The following is a 26,972-nucleotide window of genomic DNA, read 5'->3' as shown; positions in this document are numbered from 1 at the left end:
AATAAGTGCTCTTAGAAACCACCATGAATAAGAAGTTCTCAAAGTGCATCTCAATATTTAAATTCAGATTTGAGAAAAGTTTCCAAAACTATTAATTTCCCTGGACAAAACAAATAAATAACTGGGTGATCTAAGGGATAAGAAAATCCTTTGAAACTCTAAAACATTCCAACAACACAAAAAGAAACAACCACCCGGACTCAGAATTCCTAAACTTCTATCTAACATATAAAGCAATAAAAATTTTCAAAAAGTAGTCAAATGTTTTGTGAAATTATTAGTCTAATAGTAAGTAATAAAACAGATTAGAGAAACATTTGACACACCTTTGAATGATGCTGAAAATCATACACAACAAAGAAAGTGCATAAAATGTTTCTCTAATCTATTTTATTACTTATTTTTAGACAAATCATTTTCCAAAACAGTTGACTCATTTTTTTTTTCAATTTTCTCTTATTTTCAAGTTTTTTTCAGAAAGAATGAAATATATTTAAATACTTATTGTGGTGTCACCGCCAGACACCACACTTGCTAGGTGGTAGCTTAAATCGGCCACGGTCCATTAGTACATGTCGGACCCGCGTGTCGCCACTGTCAGGATCGTAGACCGAGCGCCACCACACGGCAGGTCTAGAGAGACGGACTAGCACTCGCCCCAGTTGTACGACGACGTTGCTAGCGACTACACTGATCGAAGCCTTTCTCTCATTTGCCGAGAGACAGTTAGAATAGCCTTCAGCTAAGTTAATGGCTACGACCTAGCAAGGCGCCATTTGTACCATTGCATGTACCTCAAGATAGAGTCTCACTTGTATCATCCAGAATGCTGTATACCAAAGGACAATATAAAAGTTAAGTGTTCTAGTAGCTACGTTCTTTTCTTTATCACATTCATTACGAATCCTGTTCCAGACTTAACGCCAGACGGCGTGAGTTGACGCGTGCCCTTTCGGCTACTGCACTGTGGACTGGTTGCCTTAACAGTCCACTACATTTATCACTAAGCTACTATTATTGACAGTAAAAGTTTTCAAGAGAAAGCAGCTAAATTTCAATTCATGCTGTAATTTGATACTTATTTTATGTTTTTCAACATGAAAGAAAGAATTTCACCAGTTCTACAGCAATGTAATTTTTTATGCACAAAATAGTTAGGCCTAGATGAGATGAAGTTTTTGATAATTCATTTACATTCACCATCTGTTTATGAAATATTTCAGTTTTCCCTCTAATAAATAATTATTGCCTTTTAATTAATTACACTTACTATTTTCAAGCAGGGCTATTACATTTAATATTACCACTCTCATCTTATTTTTGTCTTTTTGTTGGGTTCTAGTTTCCTGTTCTTCTTTAGTGTATCTTCTTGCATTCCTTGGTTTTTCTACAGCCTCTGAAGAGCTGTCATTCATTCCAGGGGAACAAGAAGTGCTGTCTACATTAGGTATTTTTAATCTGAGACTCGTTCTTTGATTGAATGCAATGACAACTTTTTCTCATATGTTGGCCTGCTAAGCCTCATGCAAAAAGACAAAAACAAGTTAAGAGGAAAGACTGAAGAGATTGTAGCCATGATGGAGAGGAGAAAGATTCATATCCTTGGGTTGAGTGAGACCAAGTGGAAGGGAAAAAACTCTAAATTGCTGAGAGGTGGGTACAAATTATACTGCCAGGGTCACAATAAAGAGGCAAAAAATGGAGTGGTGTTTGTGTTTCACAAAGACATTGACCCAGTTACAGATGTGAGCTTTGTAAGTGAAAGGATAATTACAGCCAGAGTGAACTTGGGAAAAAATAGTTTTACTATACTCCAAGTGTACATACCTCAGCAAGGGTGCAGTGAGGAAGAAAAAATGAAATTCCTTGAAGAACTGGAAGATCGAGTAAGAGAAGATAACATTATGATAATTAGGGATCTGAATGCTCAGACTGGCACGGATAGAAATGGATATGAGGAGGTGATGGGACCTTTTGAATATGGAAGATGAAATGTTAAGGATGAAGAAATTCTAAATCTGTGTGTAAGGAATCATCTTTTGGTGAAGAATACATTCTTCAAGAAACAAGATCGCCACAAGGTTACTAGATATGGCTGGGATGGCAAATCTAAGACAGTTATAGACTATATATTAATTGCCTAATTAATTGGAGGAAAAGTAAGGGACACTAAAGTCATACCAAGTGAGCACCAGGATAGTGACCACAGGTTACAAGTAGCTGACCTAAATTATAAGATGAAAAGTTTGATTGTTGTACAAAGTATGCCAAAAATTAAGGAGTGGAAGTTGAAAGAAGAAGAAAATAAGAAAAGTTTTCAAAATCTAGTACCACAAAAATTGCCAAAAACTGCAAGGGGCAGTGTAGAGGAAGAGTGGAATCTATTTAAAAAATTAATAGGTAACAGTGCCATGCAGATATGCGGCACAACAAAGGGTAAAGTGAAAGACAAAGAAACCAGTTGGTGAAACAATAGAGAAAAACATGCAATTAAAAAATGTAATATGGCAAAGAAAAACATGGAGTTTGAAAAAAGAAATCAGAACCAGGGGCTGGTACCAAAAGATGAACACAATGTGACAACACTGGAGAAGGAATACCGACATAAGAAACTCCAAGCAAAGAGAATTGTGAAAGAAGAAAAGGAGAAGTGTTGGAAAATATTCACCCAGAAACTAGAGCAAGATAGCAAAGGGAACCAAAAACTGCTATATAAGTTATTGAAAAGTAAAAGATCTGACAGAGAAGACATAAAAGTGATTGAAACAGAGAATGGGGATATTATCAGGGACATGGCAGGTATCAGAGAAGAGATGAAGAATTATTTTGAAATCTTACTGAATGGGAAAGGTGCACAAGAAAGTGACACTGAAGCCACTGAATTAGTGGAAGAGCAGGATCCAATCTCTTGGTTAGAAACTGAAAATTCCCTGAAACAGATGAAAAGTGAGAAGGTGGCTGGAGTAGATGAGCTAACAGCTGACATGATTAAAGCCACAGGAATCCATCGAATACAATGGTTACACTGGGTACTGGGGGTGATATGGAAAGAAAACAAAGTGCCAGATGAATGGAAAAAAGAAATTATAAAACCATTGTTCAAGAAAGGTAGTAGAAAGAAATGCACCAACTACTGAGGAATCACACTGTTATCACACTGCCTTAAGATAATGGAAAAAGTCATGGAAAAAAGATTGCAGAAAATTCTAGAACACCAATTAGAGAAACAACGGCATGGGTTCAGAAGTAATAGGGGAAAAATAAATCTCATTTTCTCCCTCTGTCAGTTAATGGAGAAATTTTGGGAAAAAGGAAAGGATTTGATAGCAGTTTTTGTAGATTTGGAAAAAGCATATGACAGTGTGTACCAAGGGATAAAATATGGAATGCTTGAGCAAACATAATGTTCCTGATTCATTAATTACAAAAGTCCAGATGCTGTATGATGGTTGTAAGAGCAGTGTACAAGTAGGAGGTGGAGGAATCAAAATTGTTAAAGACAAAGAGAGGTTGGCTCTGAGCACTACGGGACTTAACGTCTAAGGTCATCAGCCCCCTAGGACTTAGAACTACTTAAACCTAACTAACCTAAGGACATCACACACATCCATGCCCGAGGCAGGATTCGAACCTGCGAGCGTAGCGGTCGCATGGTTCCAGACTGTAGCACATAGAACTGCTCGGCCACCCCGGCCGGCCAAAGAGAGGTGTTCAGCAAGGCAGTTAGCTCTCTCCTTTACTCTTCATTACACTTATGGACACAATCATGAAAGAAATCAAGGAAGAAGAACTCAATGCCTTTGTTTTTGTTAATGACATCACCATTTAGGGAGTGATGGAAAAGGAGGTTCAGAGGAGACTAGATTACTGGAACACAAAATTTAAAAAAAATTAAGTTAACTGTGAGTAGGAACAAGACAGTGGCAATGAAGATGAGCAGGACACCGATACCTTGTCACGTCATACTGGAGGGGGAGAAGGTTGAATGTGTGAAAAGCTTCAATTATCAGGGTAACATCATATCACGTGATGGAAGTTCCAAACTAGAAGTCTTAAACAGAATAACAAAAGGATCTAGTTTCTTCCACCAAGCATGAAATCTAATGTGGGACAAGAAAGTCCCTCAAAGAGCCATGCAGACCATGTATGTCCTGCCAATCATGATGTATAGTCTAGAGGGCTGTGTCATAAATAAGAGAGAAGAGCGTCAAATACAAGCATGTGAAATGAAATTCCTTAGGTCAGCTCTACAAGAAACTAGGAGAGACAGAGTCAAGAATGATTATGTAAGGACAGATCTGCACGTGACATTGACTACAGAGGAGAGAATGAGTGCTTTGAGATTGAAGTGGTTCGGTGATGTGAAGTGAATGCAACTCCACACCAGTATTTGGAGATGGAGGTACCAGGAAGAAGACCAATTGGGTGGCCTAGAAAGAGATAAACAGACCAGGTTAAGGAAGATCTCAAGAGGAGAGGAGTAACATGGAATATAGTGGAGAGGGAAAAGTTATACCAGGACAGAAACCAATGGAGGCATATCATTTACAAAGTTCCTATCCAGCTTGCTGGAAGGGAATCATGATGATGATGATGATGATGATGATGATAATGATAATGATGATGATTTTCAAGCAAGTATTATTTTGCAAAGGTAGACCTTATGTAGACCTTATGCTGCTCAACTTGACACCCCATCTGTCCATTTCTGTCTCTTCATTTGGCTATGAAAATTTGGACAAAAATCCATTGTGTAATTTCTAGGAAGTCTTGTTTTCACTTACACTCAAACATTGGTCCAAAAATAAATAAGAAAACATTAATAGTTGAAAAAACTAAAAATGAGGTAATTATACACAGTGCTGAACACAAAATCAAAGCAGCCTGGAATGATACCAGACAGACCATGAACCACAATAAACCAAAACCTGCAGACAAACAACTTAAGAGCAACACATGACCGAGATATTCTTGCAAAATTTTGTAAATGAATACTTCAGCAATGTAGTTACTAAGATATAACAGAACTCTGAAAAACAGCCCATAGGAACAGTGAACTACACGCCTATGTCGATGTTATTGCAACCCACCACAATTGAAGAACTTTGCAATGTTGTCCATAATCTAACAAAATAAAACCTCAGGTTTGGGTGAGGTGCCTATGTGCTTGTTAATGGATTATATGGACAGTATAAAAGACCCACTAGTGCACATTATAAATTAACCTTTCATCATCATTTTCATCATAGGTCGATTCTCAGAGTAAAACATGCAAAAGTTGTGCCTCTCCCTAAGGAAGGTGATGCAGAAAACAGAAAATTATAGTACACATATAAATATGTACATATATGTGCCTTAAGAGTGAAATATCTTCTGTGTGAAGCAATCACTCATCTGAACCCTTGTGGGACTCAGCTGAATAGCTGCAAGCAAACAGGGAATAATGGATGGAGGACACTACATCTGTAGTATGCAGCATATGGGAATTTAGTCCGGATGGGAGGTGTGCTTTGGCCATGGTGATAAAGGCAACCACTCTAGAGAAGCAGAGCATCTAGGTTTTAATCCCAGTCCTGCACAAATTTTCACTTATTGCCATTACATTTCATGCAATGTTCATATGCAGCTGAGATTTGAAAATTTATCTTTCAGAAAATTATAGACCCACCTTATTACTTCCATCCTTTTAAAAGTAGCAGAAACTAATAGAATGTATATCAATCACAAAATTTCTAGGAATGTCTAATGATGCACAGCTTAAGTGGGCCAAGCATATTACATAACATCATTGAGGGTAAAGAAAGGACACTGTCACTATCTCAATATCCAAATGATAGTAAATTTAGTCAACTAATTAATATCATGTACACATTGTACTTAATAAAATCTGAAATAAAAAAACTGGAAAATCAATTTCCAACAGCTCTGGATAATGATTTTCGTATGTATCAGCTCACATCCAAGAACAATACACTTTTCACATTTTCATTTGATAATTAGTTGTGATATAGTGGTCAGAACATCTAATTGATTTTCAAGTTGCAAAAAAAGGGCGATACAAATCATAACAAAAACTAGCAGGGAGATCACTGCACTCGTGTGTTTAAAAGTCTGAGATGCCTTAACGTTCTATGTGAAAATAATTTACAAACAATAACCAGTATCCAACAAAAAAGTCAATACAATATGGGACCAGATATAACTAACAGCTTCATCTCAGCTGGAAAAATATAGTTAACACACAAAATAGTCTTCCACATAATAAAATAAATTTGTATAAGGTTTCCACACACAAAAAAATGAACACCTCGTCTTTAGCAAAACTATAAAAACCTATTTATGAAATCAGAGTTAAATTGTTGAAAATTACTTGAACTGACATGCAAATTATTTAGACAAATGCTTGTCACAAAATTAACTTTAATGGCCATGATCTACTGTAAAAACAATAGTGAAATAAACTATATAAATATTTAACATTGCTCAAGACCCACTGTACAAAACAGTAGTAACATAAACTGTGTGATATTTATCATTGTTTAAGAAATATCTTATGTATGTAATTATGAATTTTTAAAATATTTAAAAATATGCATATTTAAAAAAACACCTAGCTATGGAAAAACAGTTATATCACTTTTGAGAATGACCATAAATAACATGTTACCTATCTAGGTAAATGTTCATCTTGGAAAAATTACCTGTTGTGATAGAGATCCACCACACAAAAGAATAGTGGCATAAACTATACTAACATGTTACATAATGATGTAAATATTGTATGTATGTATTTTTATGTATTTAGCTGTGTGTACAAATTTTGCTAAAGTGTATTTAAGACGCACACACACACACACACACACACACACACACACACACACACACACTGATAACATGTACACAATTTATATTGTCCATGGATGAATATAAATATATAAAAAATAAAAGATTCTGACAGTCCATACATTTACTTTTTTACAACTGGGTCCACATCCAGGATAAACATATAGAAAGAAGTAATTTTTTCTGCTTGGGCTTATTAGGAGTAAGATAGTTTCTACTCTGAAAACCACTGTGAAGTGCATGGTAGAGGGTATGTCCTACTGTACCAGTTATTAGAATTTTTTCCAGTTCCATTGATGTGAAGTGTCTGGGAAGAATAACTGTTTAAGTACCTTTGTCTGTGCTGTAATTAATCTAATCTTGTCTTCACAGTTACTATGGGAGCAATATGTAGGGGGTTGTAATATATTCCTAGAGTCATCATTTAAAGTCAGTTCTTGAAACTTTGTAACTAGGCTGTCTTGGGATGGTTTACATCCATCTTTAAGAGTCTTACAGTTCAGTTTCTTCAGCATCTCTGTGACACTCTCCCTTGGATTTAAAAAAAAAAAAAAAAAAAAAAAAAAAAACTGTGACCATTTGTGCCACCTTTCTTTGTACACATTCAATATCTCCTCTTAGGCTTAGGCAAATGCTTGCGTCACAAAATTAACTTCAATGACCATGAACCACTGTAAAAAACAATAGTGGTATGGGCCCGACATATTCGAGCAGTATTCTAGGTTGGTTGGTTGTTTCAGGGAAGGAGACCAGACAGCGAGGTCATCGGTCTCATCGGATTAGGGAAGGACGGGGAAGGAAGTCGGCCGTGCCCTTTCAAAGGAACCATCCCGGCATTTGCCTGGAGCGATTTAGGGAAATCACGGAAAACCTAAATCAGGATGGCCGGACGCGGGATTGAACCGTCATCCTCCCGAATGCGAGTCCACAGTATTCTAGGATTGGGCATGTGAGTGATTTGTAAGCAGCCTCCTTTGCAGACTGATCACATTTTCCCTGCATTCTGTCAATAAACCAAGTGTACCACCTGATTTGTCCACCTTCTTTGCCCACGATTGAGCCTATGCGCTCATCCCAATTCATATCCCCAGGTGTTAAACCCAGCTACTTGCATGAATTACCGGACTCTAACTGTGATTCATTGATGTTGTAGGATTCAATTTGTGAAGCATCTTCTTCTTCTGTGGCTCTACAACACAAAATGAGCCCTTGCCTCTTCAGTTATCAACTTCCATTTATCCAATTCCTGTAGTCCATCTTCTGAAGGCCTTCTATGACTCTATCCTCCCATCTAGTTTTCGTTCAACCACATCCTCTCTGTTCACCTGGCTTTCCTTATAAAATCTTTTTTGGTATTTCTGTATCATTCATTCATGCAACATGTCCAGCCCACTTCAGCCTGGATGACTTCGCAATTCTTCTAACAGTCTGAGCTTTGTAGATGGCATACCACTGATTATTGTATCTCCTCCTTCATCTTTCCCTTTCACAAATTGTGCTGATGATTCTCCTGAGTATCCTTCTCTCAAATGCATCCAGTGATTCAGCATCCTTTGCTGTCAGACCCAGGTTTCAGAGGCATATTTACGCACTGGCCTGACCAGTGGTTCATAGATGGTTAGTTTAGTGGTTCTAGTCAGGAACCTAGAAGATAGAAGCTTTGTTAAAGTGAAATAAACTTTATTGACTGGAATTAGTCTCTGCTTTATTTCATATGAAGTATCATTTAGGCTGGTTACACTCAAACCCAAATACTTGAAATGGTCAAATCTTTCAAAGGTACAACTACTCATCTCTATTTCAGCTTGCATGTTCTCCCTGTGCGCTTTCCCAGCAGCTAGGTATTTTGTTTTCTGCTCATTGATATTTAGTCTTACATTCCTGCTGACATGTTCAAGTATGGTGAATCTCTCTTCCATTGCCATCAGAGTTCTTGCTACTTTGCTGATGTCGTCCATATAGGCCAGTATCTGTCCAGATTTATGAAACATCATTCCCTCATTAAAGATATTTGCTTCTCTTATCACCTTCTCCAAGGTGGCGTTGAGTAGGAGACATGCCAGCACATCACCTTGCCATACACCTCTTTTAATTTCCAAAGTACTGGACAACATTCCTCCAGTTTTTATGCTATCTTGCATTCCTTTCATCGTCATTCTTATTATCCTTGTCGTTTTTTTTTGGAATACTCAATTCACCTTGAGCTTGATATAGTTGCTCTCTATCAACATAATCGTACGCTGCTTTAAAATCAATAAACAGATGATGTGTTCTGATCCAAAGTTCCTTTGTTTTTTCCAGAATTTGTTTTATGGTAAATATCTAGTTCATAGTTGAATCACTGGGTATAAATAAACATTGGTACAACCACATTTCCCTCTGTGTTATTGGAAGGAGTCAGTTGTATAGTATGTTAGAGAGGATTATGTATCCCAGATTAAGCAGTGTGATCCCTCTATAGTTACCGCATTCCACCTGGTCTAATTTCTTATATATAGAACCTATAATTCCCTCTTCCCATGTTTGAGGCATTTCCTCTTCTTCCCATATTAGATTAGCCAGTTTCATGATTTTCATTTCCATTTTGGAGCCTCCTTGCTGGAAAAGTTTTGCTGGAATGCTGTCCGTCCTTGCCCCCTTACTGTTCTTTAATTTCTTCATTGCAGTTCTCCCCTCTTCTAAATTAGGTGGTTTCACACTAATATCTGGGTCCTCTTCCTCATATATTTCTGTTAGGTTCCTTGGTAAGCTGGTCTTGGATTAAGGAGTTTATCAAAGAACCAATGCCACCTCGCACTTATCTCCTCCTCTTCACTTATAATTTCACCATTCTCAACTTTTATCAAACTTGTTCTACCCCTGAAAGTTTTCTGTGCCTTGTTCACTTCTCTATAAAATTTCCTTGTCTTGTTTGCACTTTTCACAATCTCCATTTCGTCAATATTTCCCTTCATCCAATCTCTCTTTTTTCTTTGATGGGTCCTTTTCTCAAGTCTCCATTTCTATTTGTGTTCTTTTATTATCCTCCTGGTAAAATGTGGTTGTAATGTCATTCTGCATGCTTCATTTTTTTTTTTGTTTGTTACTGTTCCCCCCCCCCCCCCATTGATTATGTTACATTTGCCATCGTTTTCGAGGGCCTTTATTATTCTCTCATGGTATCATTCCCTTGCTTCCGCTGATTCAAGAATTGTTGTGACATTATATTTCTGTGTCCTGCACCATTTTCCTTTTACTACATTAGATATTCTTGCCCTCACCCATGCCAAAATTAGGAAGTGATCCATGTCTGTATTTGGACTTCTTAAACTCCTTACATCCAGTTAAAATGACTTGTGCCTTGCATCAATTAGTACATGATTGATTTGATTTATTGCATTTCCATCTGGTGCTATCCATGTTCCTTTACATATTTCCTTGTGTGGGAACAGCATGGAGCCTTCCACCATGCTTCTAGATGTTGCCCCATTGTCATTTCTTACAGCATATTTACTACAGTTACCGATTGTTGGTCTATAGATCTGTTCTCTTTCCACCTGGGCATTTAGGTCTCCATAATTAATGCCCGTGCACCAATTGGAGAATCCGAGGATGAGGAGAAAGAAGCTTTCTATGAATCTCAGGAAAGAGCATATAATAAATGCCCAGGGCATGATATATAAAAAAAATTCTTTGTGAAGCACGCAATTTTACATTCCTGAACATTTAAAGCAGGTTGCTAATCTTTGCACCTCTTTGAAATCTTATGAAAATCTGACTGAATATTTATGCAGCTTCTTTTAGATAGTAGTTCATTATAGACCCATTTAATTTCATTTCATTTCCAAAGTTGGCTGGTTCTGACCACTTAGTCACTTTAACATTGCATAAAAACAGATTGTAACATTGCAAACTAAATTTTTGCCTAAAAATTTTACTAATTACATTCATGTGTAAAATACAGTATGGAGTTAATGCTTTAAAATACTGTTTTAGCAAATATAATCCAAGAAACTTAGAAGCAACAAGCTTTCATAAATAAATTCACCCACGTTTATAAGTTATCTAAATATTTTAATGATAAATGATTGATTGATTTTATGCTAGAAAGAATACCTCACAATTTTACACATAACTAGCAACATTATTCTTACATCCATTGATATTCTACATATAATAAGTTAATTAGCAGATAAAACAGTAATTAGAATTTTTAATGAAAAGTCGTTGTGAAAAAAGAAAATTCTATTTGGAATCACTTTGAATATTGTTATGTACAAAAGAGTCTGAGCTACTGAATCTTATGCTGTGGTGTGCCCTCTGTAAAGTGCTGACGGCTGACCGTCTGCAGGCCACACGGGAAGGGAACTTTGTATTTTTACATATGTTATATTGTTAAATATTTTAAGGATATTAATTTAGCTTAAAGATACACTTTCTATGAGATAGTCAAATGTGAATAATAGTTCAAAGCTCTTAGTTCTGAGCTTATTAAGTATTATAGAAGACACTGAATTTTGAAAACTTTTTTTTGTGTCTGAAACACAGTTATTCAAAATTATATTCTTCATGCTTGTGCAAGATGAAAATTCTCCCAAAAATGGAGAACAGGAAGCAATGTCACTTAACATGTTTATTAACACAAAATTTGTAAGGACTTTCAACAAACACTGATCTGATGTATGAAATGAAAAAGGAAACAAAAATCTTCTGAAAATTCAACAAAAGGTTAACTTCTTCTTGAAGTGTCTTATGTCCAAAGAACAAAATTTGTCTGTTCATAGCAGGAAACTCTTACAACACTTGGTGGTGTGGGGGCAAGGCAAAATCACTACCCTGGTATGTAATATGTCCTGTCTTGGTTCTGAGGTAAAGACCATGTCCAGCACAGGATATGAAAATTGGTCTGAGTTCAATAGTCACCAATAAAAACTCCTTGAAATCCAAAAGTGTTGTGTTGTGCAGGACCTGTCCCCAGAAGGGCAATGTCGAGAGTGAATGGCAATAGTGGTGAGTGGCAGACAGAGCGGTGACAACAGTGATGACTTTGGAGATGGACATCAGTCTTCACCAGGTGGATAAACTGCCAGCTGCAGCCAGAGTGTGGTCTTAAGTCCTGGCAATGCAGGTGACTACAGCTTTGTTATTGGCTGTTTCCCTAGTTGGTGGATGCATAACATACTCCAACTTGTGCACACTGCTGGATTGTGCATGTACCGATTGCTGGCTTGATGTCGCCAATAGTATCATCCTCTGATGGCTTGCTGGCTGATTTCCTGTTGTTGTCCAAAGATTGGCTGTTGATAATGTGGAGTCAGGGGAGTTTAAATGCTATGGATCATTTTACTACTTTAAAAAATCTCTCCCATGATAGGTTACGGTATTATTGTAACACACTAGACTGCCAAATCTCAAAAGAGATTTGACGCTGTAATCTGCAAGTTTGACACAAATGTTAATTTGATAAATGATTTCGCTGGTTATTGTGTTACCATCACCTTCCTTTAGTACAAATTTCGTACAATGATAGGAACATACCTCTGTTTGTTGTAATGCAAGATGCTGGTCTCTTGAAATTAGCTTTCTGCTTCTTCCATTCTTCAAAGGCATTTTTACATTTTTCCTTGTGCAGAATCATTTCCTGTTGCTGCCTCTTTTCTTGTTCTGCTTTCTCATGTTGTGATACTGTTGTATAAAACACTCTTAATTACTGTAACATTTTGTATGTCTGCTAATTTCTATCAAATTTTTGTATTATAACTTACAACGAAAAGTTTGATGGCAAGTCAAAAATTACTTTGACTTACGTCTTTCAATTTATCTACACAGGAAGCAGGGTTTAAAAAGTATATTATTTCTTTCCCCTGTTGCACAGTCTGTAACTTTTTCAATTTCATGATCCAATGAAGATTAGGGTTTAAAGTCTCATCGATGATGAGGTCATTAGATAGTGAGCATAGAGAAAGAGATCAAACATGACCTTTGAAAGGATCCACCCCACCATTCAGTTGATTTGTTGTGAAAAAAATAAAACATCTACAGCTGTCCTTATGATCTTATTTATTGTGTAGCTACTGGTTTTGGCACTCACATGTGTCATATTCTGGCCTTAGTTGATGCTGAAGAGGTTATCACAAACCATATATACTCTGTGTCAGTGGCCAACATAACTGGTTTACGCAGACTATCTGTAACCATGATGTCAGCATACCAACCACAACCATCAACTGCCAACTGACTCAGATAGTCTGCATAAACCAGTTATGTTGGCTACTGATGCAGCACACGCAGGATGAAGTGAAATTCGAGTACTCAGGCTTCACAGCGCGACTCCTCACATGCCAGCGATAAAAAAAATTTATCTCACAAAATTTTGTACAGCAAGTACATCCGGCAGAAAAAGGACATTAAAGAGTGGCAATGTGGCAACAATGTAATGGCATGTACGGTAACTACCTTTGTCAGCACATATCATTCGTGCTGTACAGTTGATGCAGTGGATAGAGTTTTGGGTTAGCATGCAGGAAGTCAATGGTTCGATCCTGGGTTGATGCATATGTTTTTTATCTGGTAAATGTAGTCCAGGTGGTATGGTATCTGGCATCTTAATTGTCAACAGTGATTTCAGCAGGTCCTATAGAAAACATTTGCACTTACATACTACACTCATAGAAATGGAAGATTGGTCAGCTTTGAAACAAGCCCTTTCCACATCAAGGGTGTGAATTTATTTGTATCACTTCATCTGCTAGATGCGAAACCTGTTTTCTTTGTACCCTCCTCCAATGATCCTGTAGATTAGTACCAACTATTATTCTTGCCTTGTTCAGGTCCATTATATTTTGTTAGGGTCTTTCATTGCCAGTAGGACTAGCAACATGCTTTGCAAATAATGTCCAAACTTGGTTACTATTTGTATGTGTTATCACCATGGTCCCACTAATTACATCTTTCAACACTGAGTCTGTTAACCGCATTCTGTGTAGTATGTATCTCAATGCATTATTATTATTATTATTATTATTGTTGTTGTTGTTAATCAAGCAATGGAATTGTGGAAACATCACGTCTCTTACCATTAGGTAAACAGTGTAATTCGCAACTGAACATTTCACACTCAGTGGTGTTGGGATGAACCATGCAGAACAATATCTGTCAGAGAGGTAATGTGCATTAGGTGGAACAGCATGCAGGACTGATGGCATGTTTATGCTGAATGCACTGTCCACCAGACAGGGACTGGTTACAAGTGGAGTAACGCGCCCATGACAGACTCCAATGTACATGCATACACGTATTGAATTTTCTCATTGTAAGCCTCTAAACCAGTGTGGCAGACATATGGCATACACAAATGATGAATATGTGGATATGCTTCTGGTCCTCAGTGAATCTGATAACCAGGCTGGTATTGCCACTGATGAATATGCTGCTAGATAACCTCGTCAACGCCATCCAGATAAAAATGTGTTTCATTGTCTGGAGCTGTGCCTTTGGGAGTCAGGTTCTCTCCTTCCCCCATCGCATGGCAGAGGTCATCCATGGACTCGCCATACTCCAGCTAGTGAGGAAGCTATTCTGGAGGTCATACACCAAGAACCTCAGCAAAGTACACATAGCATAGCGAGGCAGCAGCGTGTCACGCAACACACAGTCGTTAACGTGCTGCACGAGCATGGGCTCACATCTATCATTATGCATTCATGCAACACCTGCATCCTGCAGATCATCATCAGTGGATGCAATTCTGTGATTGGTTCCAACAACAACAGGAAGCCAACAATGAATTCATGAACACTGTAATATGGTCGGATGAAGCAGCACTCACTCGTGAGGGTGTCTTCAGTATGCATAATGCCCACCACTGGTGTGAGGTTAACCTGCATGTCACCCGCGACCGTGGATATCAAGTTTGCTTTTGTATTAGCATCTGGACTGAATATTGGACGACAGGTGTTTGGGCCCCTACATGTTGCCTGACCAGTTGACTGCATGAAGGTATCATGCATTCCTCTCAAACTGTCTGATGCACTGGAAGATGTTCCGCTACATGTTTGGCAGAGGATATGGTTCCAACAAGATGGAACACCTCCACACTCTGGAATTAATGAGTGACAGTATTTGGAGAGAACATTTCCAGAGAAATGGCTCGGATGTTGAGGTCCAGTTGTATGGCCACCATGCTCACCTGACCTAAATCCCCTGGATTTCTTCCTGTGGGGACACCTGAAGGAACACATGTACTCTACTCCTCCGACGAATGTGGAAGAATTGGTAGCAGTTGTTCATGGTGCTCTTGTTACTGTGGATGCAGCTTTGCTGTGAAGGGTCCAGAGCTGTATAATACAGCAGGTTGTGCAATGTTTGGATGTGCAGGGAGGTCACTTTGAGCATATGTTGTTCTGAGGACAATGTATTCTGTGTGAAGGTCATGAGGTCATTAATATGGACATTATGATTGTCACTGGTTGCTAATGTGTGACAGCTGAGCACTCAAATTACATCTAGTATAAATGACAAGTAGATATTGTGTTGTTGTACTGTGTATCACGTTTAGCTTGTCAAAATTGATATTGTTTTTGTAATTATTCTGTCCTATGATGGGTCATTTGTTTCAACTGTCTATTCCTTATCTGTCTAATCACATATTTGTTACGTTCAGCATTACAAAATGTTGTAAATTTAGGATACATGTGACTTAAGAAACAGTGTATATTACAGTATGAAATGTCAGAATGAAGTTAGCAAATAAAAAAAAAAGTGCCCCTACCCAGGATCGAACCCTTGACCTACATGCTAACGCAAAACTCTATCCACTGCGCCAACTGTACAGGATGACTAATATGTGCTGACAGAAGTAGTTACCATACATGTCATTACAGTGTTGCCAGATTGTAGTTGTTTCATTTTCTTACAATAGTGAATGGCTGTGGTCCCCGAGACTTCCAGCCAAAAGGGTGGACATACAAAAACTTAGTTGATTTAGGAGGCAGTAGAAAATCTCAGTGGCCTTGGTCCAGAATATTGTGTATTCCTGTCAAGAATAAGGTGATTTTGTTGATCATGAATCCATTTCTGCCCCACTTCTCATGCTTTGTTGTCCACAGGAAATCACTGAATTTGATAGCCATCTATATAAAGATGACAGTTGGAAGGAGTGAGATCAAGGTAGGCCAATGCAGCACCACAAAGCTCTATAGTAATATATTTTAATGATGCAGCTGGTGCTGTGTGGCTGTGCATTGTCATAGCATGACAACATTTTCTTCAGTAGTAGGCCCTAATGTTGGATGTTAATTTCTGGCTTCAGAGTGTTGGACAGCATAAGTGAACTTTATTAAGCTTAAAGTGAAAATTTTGGGATTTACTCCTTTGCTTCACTCCAAAATACTGTATTAATACATACTATTTTTGTGTTCTGAAATGTTTAAAATGTCTTTGAATATCATTGAATGTTTATGAAACCATGTTAATAACACTGCTTGTGGAATGGAGTTGTTTATTATGAGATTCCCAGGACATTCCAATAACTTCTTATGTAAATTTCTTTTATAAAAAAGTGATCTAGACATATTTTACGAATGGTGGCATTTTAAACAACTTAAACATGGTTAATCAGTAATTTGTGTAGATATTAGCATTTTTAAATGATAGTTCACCTAGGAAACTTGCTGCTGTAAAGATCTTACTTTTCCACATGTTCTACATTGACATCTAACATACATACTCCACAAGCCAACATGTGGTGCATGGTGGAGGGTACCTTGTACCAGTACTAGTCATTCCCTTTCCTGTTTCACTTGCAAATGGATTCAGGGAAAAACAACTGTATATGTGCCTCCATAGGAGCCCTAATTTCTCTTATTTTGTCTTTGTGGACATTACACAAAATGTTTGTCAACAGCAGTAGAATCAATCTGCAATCAGCTGTAAACGCCTACACTCTACATTTTCTCAACAGTGTTTCACAAAATTAATGTCACCTTCCCTCCAGGGACTTCCACTTGAAGCATCCCTGTAACACTCATTTTCCGATTGAGCCTACCAGTAAAAAAAATCAACTGATATGACTCTGAATTGCTTCAAAGTGGTTCTTAATCTGACTTGATGGGGATCCCAAACAATGACCTCCTTTAAAGATTAGCAACACTTACCTAAAATTTTACCAATAAATCAAGGTCTGCCATCCACCTTCCCTACTGCCGACCTTACCTGTTCAAACCATTTAATATTGCTTTGCAACATTACACCTAAATACTTAATCATTGTGACTGAGTCAAGTGACACACCCCACATACTATACTTGAACATCACAGGAGTGTTTTTCTTTACTCATCTGCATTAACTTATATTTAGAGCAAGATGCCATTCATCAAACCAATCTGTCTAAGTCATACTGCAGCCTTGTCCAATTACTCAATGATGAAAATTTCCTGTACACTACACTGCCATTAGCAAACAGTCATAGATTGCTACTCACCCCATCCATCAGATCATTTATCTACACAGAGAACAAAAGCTGTACTATCACTCTTAACTGGGGCACTCTGGATGATATCCTCGTCAGTGAAGAACACTCACTGTCCAAGACAGCATACTAGGTTTTTTTACTTAAGAAGAGTTTGGGGCTCTAACTCACCTGGGTACCCATTCAACATGCTTGGACTTCCGTTAATGTTCAGCAACGAGGCACTGTGTCAAAAGCAAGACAACTGAGGGTAATGGAACAGATGAAAAAAACTTTATTCAAATGACTGGAAGTAACAATGTACAGTTTATGAAACTGAACAATCACACAAACTCAGTTACAGGTAAAGCAAGCATTACATTTCAGTTGGTTGGTAGATACCTAGGAATTACAGTTTCTCTACAGAGAGACTCTTTACAAAACACTTGTACTGCTCATTCCGGAATACTGTCAGTTTGTATGAGATCCACATTAGGTAGGAGAAACAGGGGACAGAGTAAATACCACCTGGTTGCCCAAGACTTTGCACATAGAGCCTCCTGCAGTTTGTGAGAATTGATATCTGCTTCTGGTGCCTTTGAGTCATTTTTACGTGTTTTGAATGGCATAATATGAGTTTTTATAAGACTAAAGGTTAAGATGTTACCTGTGAACCAGTTGTAAGCTTCTAGCTGTGTCAGTTAGAGGTGTGTTTATCAAAATAATTGTTCATCTACAAACATGACAAATTTTGAAGCATCCTCTAATGTCACAGACACATTATGTAGCCTAGAAACAGGAGTGGGTCAAATGCCAAATCTTGTGGGTAGTTGAAGTAGTCATTCATGAAGGAGTGACTCCAAAGGAATGTTTCAATAAGTTGAACAAATGGGCCATGGAAGGGCTTCTAAGGAACAGTCATTAACCATTCTTTTCGGCTCAGTCCTGTTCCCATCTCAGTCTTCTTCCTCCTTGAAGTTCTATCATTCTTTGTTCCTGTTGTGGTCTCATTCAGTCAGACTCATTCATTTAAGAGTGGTCACTTGTACCTCATTCCAGCTTCAGCATGCCTCATTCAGTTGTAATTCCTTCCATTTATTGTATTCACCAATTCTTGTTCAGTTTCAAACCATTCTCAGGACCTTGACTTAAAGCTTATCGTGTATGCTGTTCTGTGCCCATGACCATTAAATTATAACTTTATTATAATTATTTTTTAAAATCAGCACAAGAAGTGCAGATTCACTGAAATTGGTTTTTTGATGTGCTACTGCACGTTTTTTCTAAAAGTGAAGTATTCATAAATTCTACTTTAGCTTTCACCAATGAGATGAATAGCCATAACACTTTTATTCAAAGACAGTAATTACAAAGGAATCACTGTGATTCATGAAGGTGAGATGTGATTCTTAACAGAATGTGTGATAACCATACATGGCAATGCATGCCCTGCCATGTGCACCAATGTTGGCCACAGGGTAGGTAAGCAGTTATTGTGGTAGGGCGTTACATTCCTCCACTAGTGCTGTTGACAACTATTGCATGGTCATTGGTGCAACTGGATGTGCTGAAATATGCCTGCCCAATGCATCTGACACATGCTCAATGGGGCTTAAGTCAGGTGAACAGGCAGGCCAGGCCAGTCCATTTACTGAATGTCCTCTATCTCCAAGACAGTGCTTTTCGATGTGGTCACACATTGTCATCCATAAAAATGAAGATAGGGCTGAATTTGCCCCTGTAAAAATGCACATGAGGAAGAAGTACAGTGTCACAACAATGTTGACTGATGAGTGTGCAGTGTTCAAAGATTTAGAGGTCAGTAAACACATGCAACACTATGCCTCCCCACACCATAACAACCAAAATGATCATGTTCAGCAATGCAGGACACATCCTCATATGGCAGGAGATGAGGACATGTAGTGCACCCAGTAACATTGTCAAACATGATCGTTTTGTTGGTCCAGGTGATACCGAGTGGGGAGGCATAATGTTGCTTGGACGTACTAACCTCCAAACCTTTGAACCTAGTACACTCATCAATCAACTGACACTGTACTCCTTCTTCATACGCTTCTTTTCAAGAGTGCATTCAGTCCTAACTTTACTTTTAGGGATGACATTGTGTGACTGAATGGAACAGCACTCTCTTGGAATGAGAGGATATTCAGCAAATGGACTGCCCAGTGAATTAAATTGCATCAACCACCTGTGGAATGCATTGGATAGACATAATGCAGCACATCCACATGTCCCAACAACAATCCGGCAGCTGCCAACTGCACTTGTGGAGGAATGGAATAGCCTACTACAAGAACTAATTACCAATCTTGTGACCAGCCTGGGTACACATTGCAGAGCACCCATTGCCATCTGTGGCGATCACAAACTCTATTCAGAACTATAATAACTATGTCTCACCATTTTTAATGTCCAGAGGACATCGTGAATTTCAGTTATCTCTGTGTGTTACCTTCTGTGTTATACTGTAGTAGTAATTTCTATGTATTGTCCAAGTTTCATCAAGTAATGTTACTTTGCAGTGTCTGACAAATCAGGTGGATTATTTCCGTCTGTGTGTCCCTACACCAAAAATTATTATTAATATTATTATTTTGTGAAGTTTGTGACATCTTTAGTACTGTCATTTATACAGCACAAGCACAGTATCTAAAAATCTCAAATACTGACCCTGGGCTTGTACAACTTAACTTTATTATGAGTTACCTTCTGAATCCACTAGTATAATTAGTTTGGCTGTATCCTGTGCTGATTAAAATATATCAGTGATTTAAAATTTCATTATTGTTCATACATGATTACTCAATTCTTGATGAGGTAGATAAAAAGGCTGTAGAAATAAGTAAAGTATTCAGCCAATCGGCAACAAAAATATGCTAGCAGCACCTACACTCATTTAATTTTGCAGTAGCTAACATTCTTAGATAAAACATTGTTACTGAAGTAGAACTGCATATTTAGGCATATTAACTGGCTAGTTCAAAAGAAATTATTACTGTATCTAAAAGTTCGTGTTCAAATGAGCCTCCATTATTATTTAGAAATGTAAATCTTTAATTGTTATTTGTAAAAATATGGCAAACAACAATAGACAACTTCAGTTTTAATCATTTTAAACTTATAAAAGAGGCACGTTGGAAGCCATGTTCAGTCAATCTGCAGTCAGTTTTGAATGGAGCAATATCTATGACCATCATTATGATGGAATATATCACAGCCAGTTTAGAACAGATTAAAAGTTGTAAAATGTACCACATTTCATCTGGATTTTGCAGCTGGGAGTTTAGTCAATAAAAGTTAGTGACTGTTTAATGATTAGTTGGATTGTGAATGTGTAATTATTTCCATGGACTGTACTAATGGTTATCACCAATTGTGACAATGGAGCTAGGTCATGAACCACGTTGTTTTAGAGACTGATATCTACTCTACAGATTTTATTCATTTTGGTATGGTTATTGTAGTATCGTAGTCTATTGATACTGCCAGAGCTGGTTATAAGCAGTGGCCACCTGGGTACCAGTTTTCTAAATCAAGATTACTTCTAGTCAAGAGTACTTCTGTGTCACTATATAGTGTGTAACATCATAGATTAAGAGTCAACCTGTGACAGCAATCGCACAACTTGCATACGGGCCACTAGACGCCGCCGCAAGCACTAAGAGTGCATTGCGATCGCAGGCGTGCATGTTGCGTACGGACCGCGAGGTGCCGCCACAAGTGTAACCGTATATAAGTGCCGATGGAGTTCGGCCAGCTCTCATTTTGTTGGCATCTCATTTTTGCCTATTCTCTTATTTGCTTAGTTGCTTAGCTCTTTTTCATTTATGGCTCATGTTATTGTGCTCTCTTTCAGCCATTCTGATTGTTTTGATTTACTCCCAATTGAGACGTACTCATTTTGGCATTTCACTTTTGCATATTTCTCATTTTGCTAATAATATGCTCCTTAGCTTTTTACAGTTGATTTGATTAACATAGTCTCATGTACTGCTTGTTCATTTCAGACTGTTCATATTTTGATGTTCTTTAAATACTGTAATAATTATCGGAAGCATTTCTTTCCTTAAACTTGTGTAAAGTATTCTCGATGTAGGATTTGTTCTGTGACTCAGGTGTAAGGTTTTGAATATAAATTACATAAGAAATTGAATATAAATTATATAAGAAACTGTGCTTTAATAGGAATTTATGTTTTCAGTTTGTGCTACATCAGATGACAATTTTGTGATATGAGGCAGAAATTTGAGGGGTGAACCCATGGAAATAGTCTTAAGTGATCCCCTTTAAAAATCAAAATTTGTGTGACACTGAAAAATGTGACACTGTAGGCACCGCAAAAAAAAAAAAAAAAAAAAAAAAAAAAAAAAAAAAAAAAATATAAATATATATATATATATATATATATATATATATATATATATATAAAAAGAAAGATGATGAGACTTACCAAACAAAAGCGCTGGCAGGTCGATAGACACACAAACAAACACAAATATACACACAAAATTCAAGCTTTCGCAACAAACTGTTGCCTCCTGATGAGGCAACAGTTTGTTGCGAAAGCTTGAATTTTGTGTGTATATTTGTGTTTGTTTGTGTGTCTATCGACCTGCCAGCGCTTTTGTTTGGTAAGTCTCATCATCTTTCTTTTTAGATATATTTTTTTTTCCACGTGGAATGTTTCCCTCTGTTATATATATATATATATATATATATATATATATATATATATATATATATATGTGTGTGTGTGTGTGTGTGTGTGTGTGTGTGTGTGTGTGTGTGTGTTAAGCCTATTTCTAAACTAAGTTCACAATTTATTCATCAAAATAGGAGTTATATGTATATCTTTATTTTTCTGGTAAAACTGGCATTCTGCTAATCTATGTCTGTTTTCTTTTTCGTGTAAACGAGTGTATGAGCAATTGTAATTATAAATCGATTCTTCAAAATCGACAGTTCAGCTGGTTAAACAAGTTATTTGGTGAGCAAAATGCTTTATTTTGTCCTAGTGCTTTATCTACCTGTAGAACACCCAAGTGTAGTGAATAGTTTCCAACCGATACTTAGTGAACAATTTTCCTTTCCTATGGTATGTAGCGTAGCGGGTAGTGCTGTAGATAAGTGGAACCACTGCTAAGTGTAATCAAAACGGGCCACGGTGTAAGCATGATGGACATGCGTCCCTGAATATTGATCTGTATTTCATGTGACGACTAGCCTAAGATTTGAAATTGATGTGTGTAGTCATGGGTTTACAGGAAATAGGTGAAGTACAATTGGAGACTAGTGAGACTGAGGAATTAGATGTTGCTGAAAATCTTCCCAGTATACAAAAGCAATTATGAATCATGATGAGTACCATATCCGCTATATTTTTTCAAGTAGGTGAGATGAATAAAAAACAGGAAGCCCTGTCGATAAGAGTAGATGACATACATAAAAGTCAGGAAGCCGTGTCGATACGAGTAGATGACATTCATAAAAATCAGGAAGCCGTGTCGATACGAGTAGATGACATTCATAAAAATCAGGAAGCCGTGTCGATACGAGTAGATGACATTCATAAAAATCAGGAAGCCGTGTCGGTACGAATAGATGACATTCATAAAAATCAGGAAGCCGTGTCGATATGAGTAGATGACACATAGAAAAGTTAGGAATCAGTGTCGGCACAAGTAGGCAAAATGTCTCATAAGATAGGGCAAATTTCTCAAAATTAAACACAAATGGCTCAAGAAATAATAAATCTGAGGCGAACACGAGGACGCGGTCAGAGACTTAAATTTGGATGTAAAACAGTTAAAAGGAAATCAAGGCGCTCTCGAGGTCATAGTAAATCAATTGTCTACGACACTCGACGAATTGTCATTAAAGCATACAGAAATATCTGTAGAAATAGATTCTGGGGTAAAGGAAGCCGTAAATTCCATTTCAAAAGAACAAGAAAGACAATCGATAGATCCAACTGCTCAGATTTCTGAAGTAAAAATGCAAATTACTCAGGAATTATCTCAATGGCGAAGGGGAGTAAATGAGCAATTAAACAAATTTAGTAATGAGTTTACCGATATTAAAGAGGTAGTCAAGAGTGATGTTTCCAAGATGACACGTGGAGAGAACGTAGTAGATGCTAGTACACAAAAACGGGTGCAAGCCACCAAAGTAAATTCTGAGGTAACTCGGGATCAGGAATAATATTCATTACCGGGGGCTACGACACCTTATGTAAATGTCATTATACAGGAAAACATTATCAAACACAGGAGGGGTCAGTCATTCTCACCTGACATGAGTGGGGTGCATCCAGTAGTATTTATTCGTTCTTTTCGTGGTGTGTTATCCGCAAAATGGACGGAATTACAAAAGATGCATTACGTAAGTGGATTCATGTTAAATGATGCGGCCTTGTGGGCCACTGAAGTCATTGAAAATGTTCCACATATGACGAGTTTGAAAAAAGGTTTCTTGTGAAATATTGGGCTTTAGGGGTACAGCAACGACTTCGTGAGGCTGTATTGAACCCCGAACAGTTTAGTTATAGCAAAGGAATGCTCCGAAAGTATTTTGAGAAGTATCTGAATAAAACGAAATACTGGGATGAGCCAATTTTGCAGAAAGATTTGTTGTGTATTCTTAAGAGTAAGATGCTTATTGATATACGCGAAAAATTAATTCACGCCCCAGATGCAAACATTGATGAGTTTATGCCCATCCTAGATGAAATTGATTTGATGCAGGAGGATGTGCGGGCAAGATCTCTAAATCACAGTCAGGTGTGGAGGAATGGAAATATTCAGTGCCGCGAGCTGGCTGGCAGAGAACCCAGCTCGGTGTACCAAAGCCAAGACAATAACAGTTTAGTTATAGCAAAGGAATGCTCCGAAAGTATATTGAGAAGTATCTGAATAAAACGAAATACTGGGACGAGCCAATTTCGCATAAAGATTTGTTGTGCATTCTTAAGAGTAAGATGCCTATTGATATACGCGAAAAATTAATTCACGCCCCAGATGCAAACATTGATGAGTTTATGCCCATCCTAGATGCAATTGATTTGATGCAGGGGGATGTGCGGGCAAGATCTCTAAATCACAGTCAGGTGTGTAGGAATGGAAATATTCAGCGTAACAAGCCGACTGGCAGAGAACCCAGCTCGGCATAACAAAGCCAAGACAACAACAATGCGTATGGCTATGGTAGAACAGGCCTGTGGGAATGAGGTACTGCGTATAGGAGGCAGGAACGTAGGTTCACTCCAGGATACTACAATAATAATGAAACAACACAAAACAGAAATCAAGGGAGACAGAATACCCAGACACAAAACCCGATAAATCAAAACTGGCGACAGCATCCACCACCAACAGTAATCGATGAAGTAAATGATACCGACATGCGGCCAATTTCTCAGCCAGCGGAAAACAAATTACCGCTGTATTAAGTCCTGAAGTGCAGGCGGGTGGGCGAGATAGGGACAATTCTGATTTAAGATTAAAAATGTTAAGGTACAATGATGGCACTGACATGAGAAGTGTCAGTATAATGAGGACACTAAATACAGCACCAATCATCCGGCAGTTATAAAACCTGCCGTTAAAATATTAATTGAAGGTATTTCAGTGAACGCAATATTTGATATTGAGTCTGATATTAATGTGATTTCTATGGACTTATTTAGACAGATCACTAAAGCAAAACGGGTGCCAATATTGCTGGTTAGCAATTGTAAGGTTTTGGGAGCGACTAGACGGAGAAGTAGAAGCGTGAAAATACAAGCCCAATTAGAGATAGAATTTGGAAATTTAGCGATTGAATGCACGTTCCTCATAATTGCTGCGCTGATAGTGAACTGAATTTTAGGGTTTTATTTTTTGCAAGAAAAGGAGGCAAAGATCGACTTTTCTAACGGGGTATGTGAGTTGAAGGTCAAATAGAAAATCGTCTCTCCAAAATTACTGAGGATTACCAACACACATGGAAGGTTTTGCCTGGATCTACAAATGAAGTTTATTTCAAAAAATAAAACTACAGGTTCAGGGAATCAGGTTCAAGAAATAAAATCTGACAGACATGAACAAATGTTAAAAATAGTCTCTGAATCTGCTCAACTGTCCTCAGAGCAACGTTCTGAATTGTTTAAGGTTCTCGTGAAATACGAACGAGTATTCGAAGAAAAACCTGGCATGATTAGGGGATATGAATATAGGATGAATGTCATGCCACATAAAACCTTCTGTCATAGTTCGTACCAAGTACCATGGACAAAAACAAATGCAGTTAGTAATGAAATTCAAAAGATGCTTGCATGGAACATCATAGAACCATCTGACAGTCCCTATTCAAGCCCCTTACTTGCTGTAGACAAACTACTGAAACATAGAAAAAAGAAATCGTATGTTGCTACTAATAAATTTGCTTTTTCACTGTTTTATTCAAAATTTTCAGCTAAACACGTTAACTGTCTAAAGATGTTTCCTACACTCATAAGAAAAAAAAAATTTTTTTAAGTACAACACCTAAAAATTGATTATATTATGTGATATGTGAAAGTACAGAAAGTTATAACAAAATAATGTAATATTGAGGTAGCACATTTTCTACATAAAATTTAAGTGTGTCAAGTAGAATTTTGTAAAGATTCTTCCGGTAAAATGTTGATAAAATAAATATTTCTAATTCAAAGGAATGCGGATAATGTAGTGTAAGGAACAACATAAAATATTTTTGTCTTTAAAATAAGTACTAAATAAATATAAGACCAACTGTAAAATTGTTCCTAATATAACAGGACAATTAGGTAACAAATAGTGGAAACATAGCATGAGACAAAATCTTACGAGAGTTATGGTTCTCTATATGCACATCAATACAAGAAAAGACTTGGAAGAGTCAAGTGATGAGGCAACAGTTTGTTGCGAAAGCTTGATTTTGTGTGTAGTTTGTGTTTGTTTGTGTGTCTATCGACCTGCCAGCATTTTCGTTTGGTAAGTCACATCATCTTTCATGGCAAACGAATCTGCTCCAGTCCGGAATCCCTGAACCATTACACCAACAACCTGACAACAGCTTTTGCATCCCGCAGCTACCCTCCCGACCTGGTACAGAAGCAAATAACCAGAGCCACTTCCTCATCCCCTCAAACCCAGAACTTCCCACAGAAGAACCACAAAAGTGCCCCACTTGTGACAGGATACTTGCCGGGACTGGACCAGACACTGAATGTGGCTCTCCAGCAGGGATACGACTTCCTCAAATCCTGCCCTGAAATGAGATCCATCCTTCATGAAGTCCTCCCCACTCCACCAAGAGTGTCTTTCCGCCGTCCACCTAACCTTCGTAACCTGTTAGTTCATCCCTATGAAATCCCCAAACCAGCTTCCCTACCCTCTGGCTCCTACCCTTGTAACCGCCCCCGGTGTAAGACCTGTCCCATGCACCCTCCCACCACCACCTACTCCAGTCCTGTAACCCGGAAGGTGTACACAATCAAAGGCAGAGCCACGTGTGAAAGCACCCATGTGATTTACCAACTGACCTGCCTACACTGTGACGCATTCTATGTGGGAATGACCAGCAACAAACTGTCCATTCGCATGAATGGGCACAGGCAGACAGTGTTTGTTGGTAATGAGGATCACCCTGTGGCTAAACATGCCTTGGTGCACGGCCAGCA

General features: G+C 37.9%; 1 protein-coding gene across 5 annotated transcripts in view; it reads right to left on the bottom strand.

The window, feature by feature from the left end:
* Positions 1-26,972, bottom strand: part of LOC126253533 (golgin subfamily A member 6-like protein 22) — a 98,001-nt gene that overhangs the window by 4,816 nt on the left and 66,213 nt on the right. For all 5 annotated transcript variants that reach the window (XM_049954918.1, XM_049954919.1, XM_049954917.1 and 2 more), the window contains one exon: positions 12,361-12,507. In XM_049954918.1, the coding sequence (XP_049810875.1) occupies positions 12,361-12,507 (147 nt within the window). The remainder of the gene's footprint in view (positions 1-12,360; positions 12,508-26,972) is intronic.

The sequence above is a fragment of the Schistocerca nitens genome, chromosome 4 (assembly GCF_023898315.1).
Source record: "Schistocerca nitens isolate TAMUIC-IGC-003100 chromosome 4, iqSchNite1.1, whole genome shotgun sequence".
Lineage (NCBI taxonomy): Eukaryota > Metazoa > Arthropoda > Insecta > Orthoptera > Acrididae > Schistocerca > Schistocerca nitens.
Note: the sequence above shows the minus strand (reverse complement) of the source record. Positions and strands in the feature narration are given on the sequence as shown.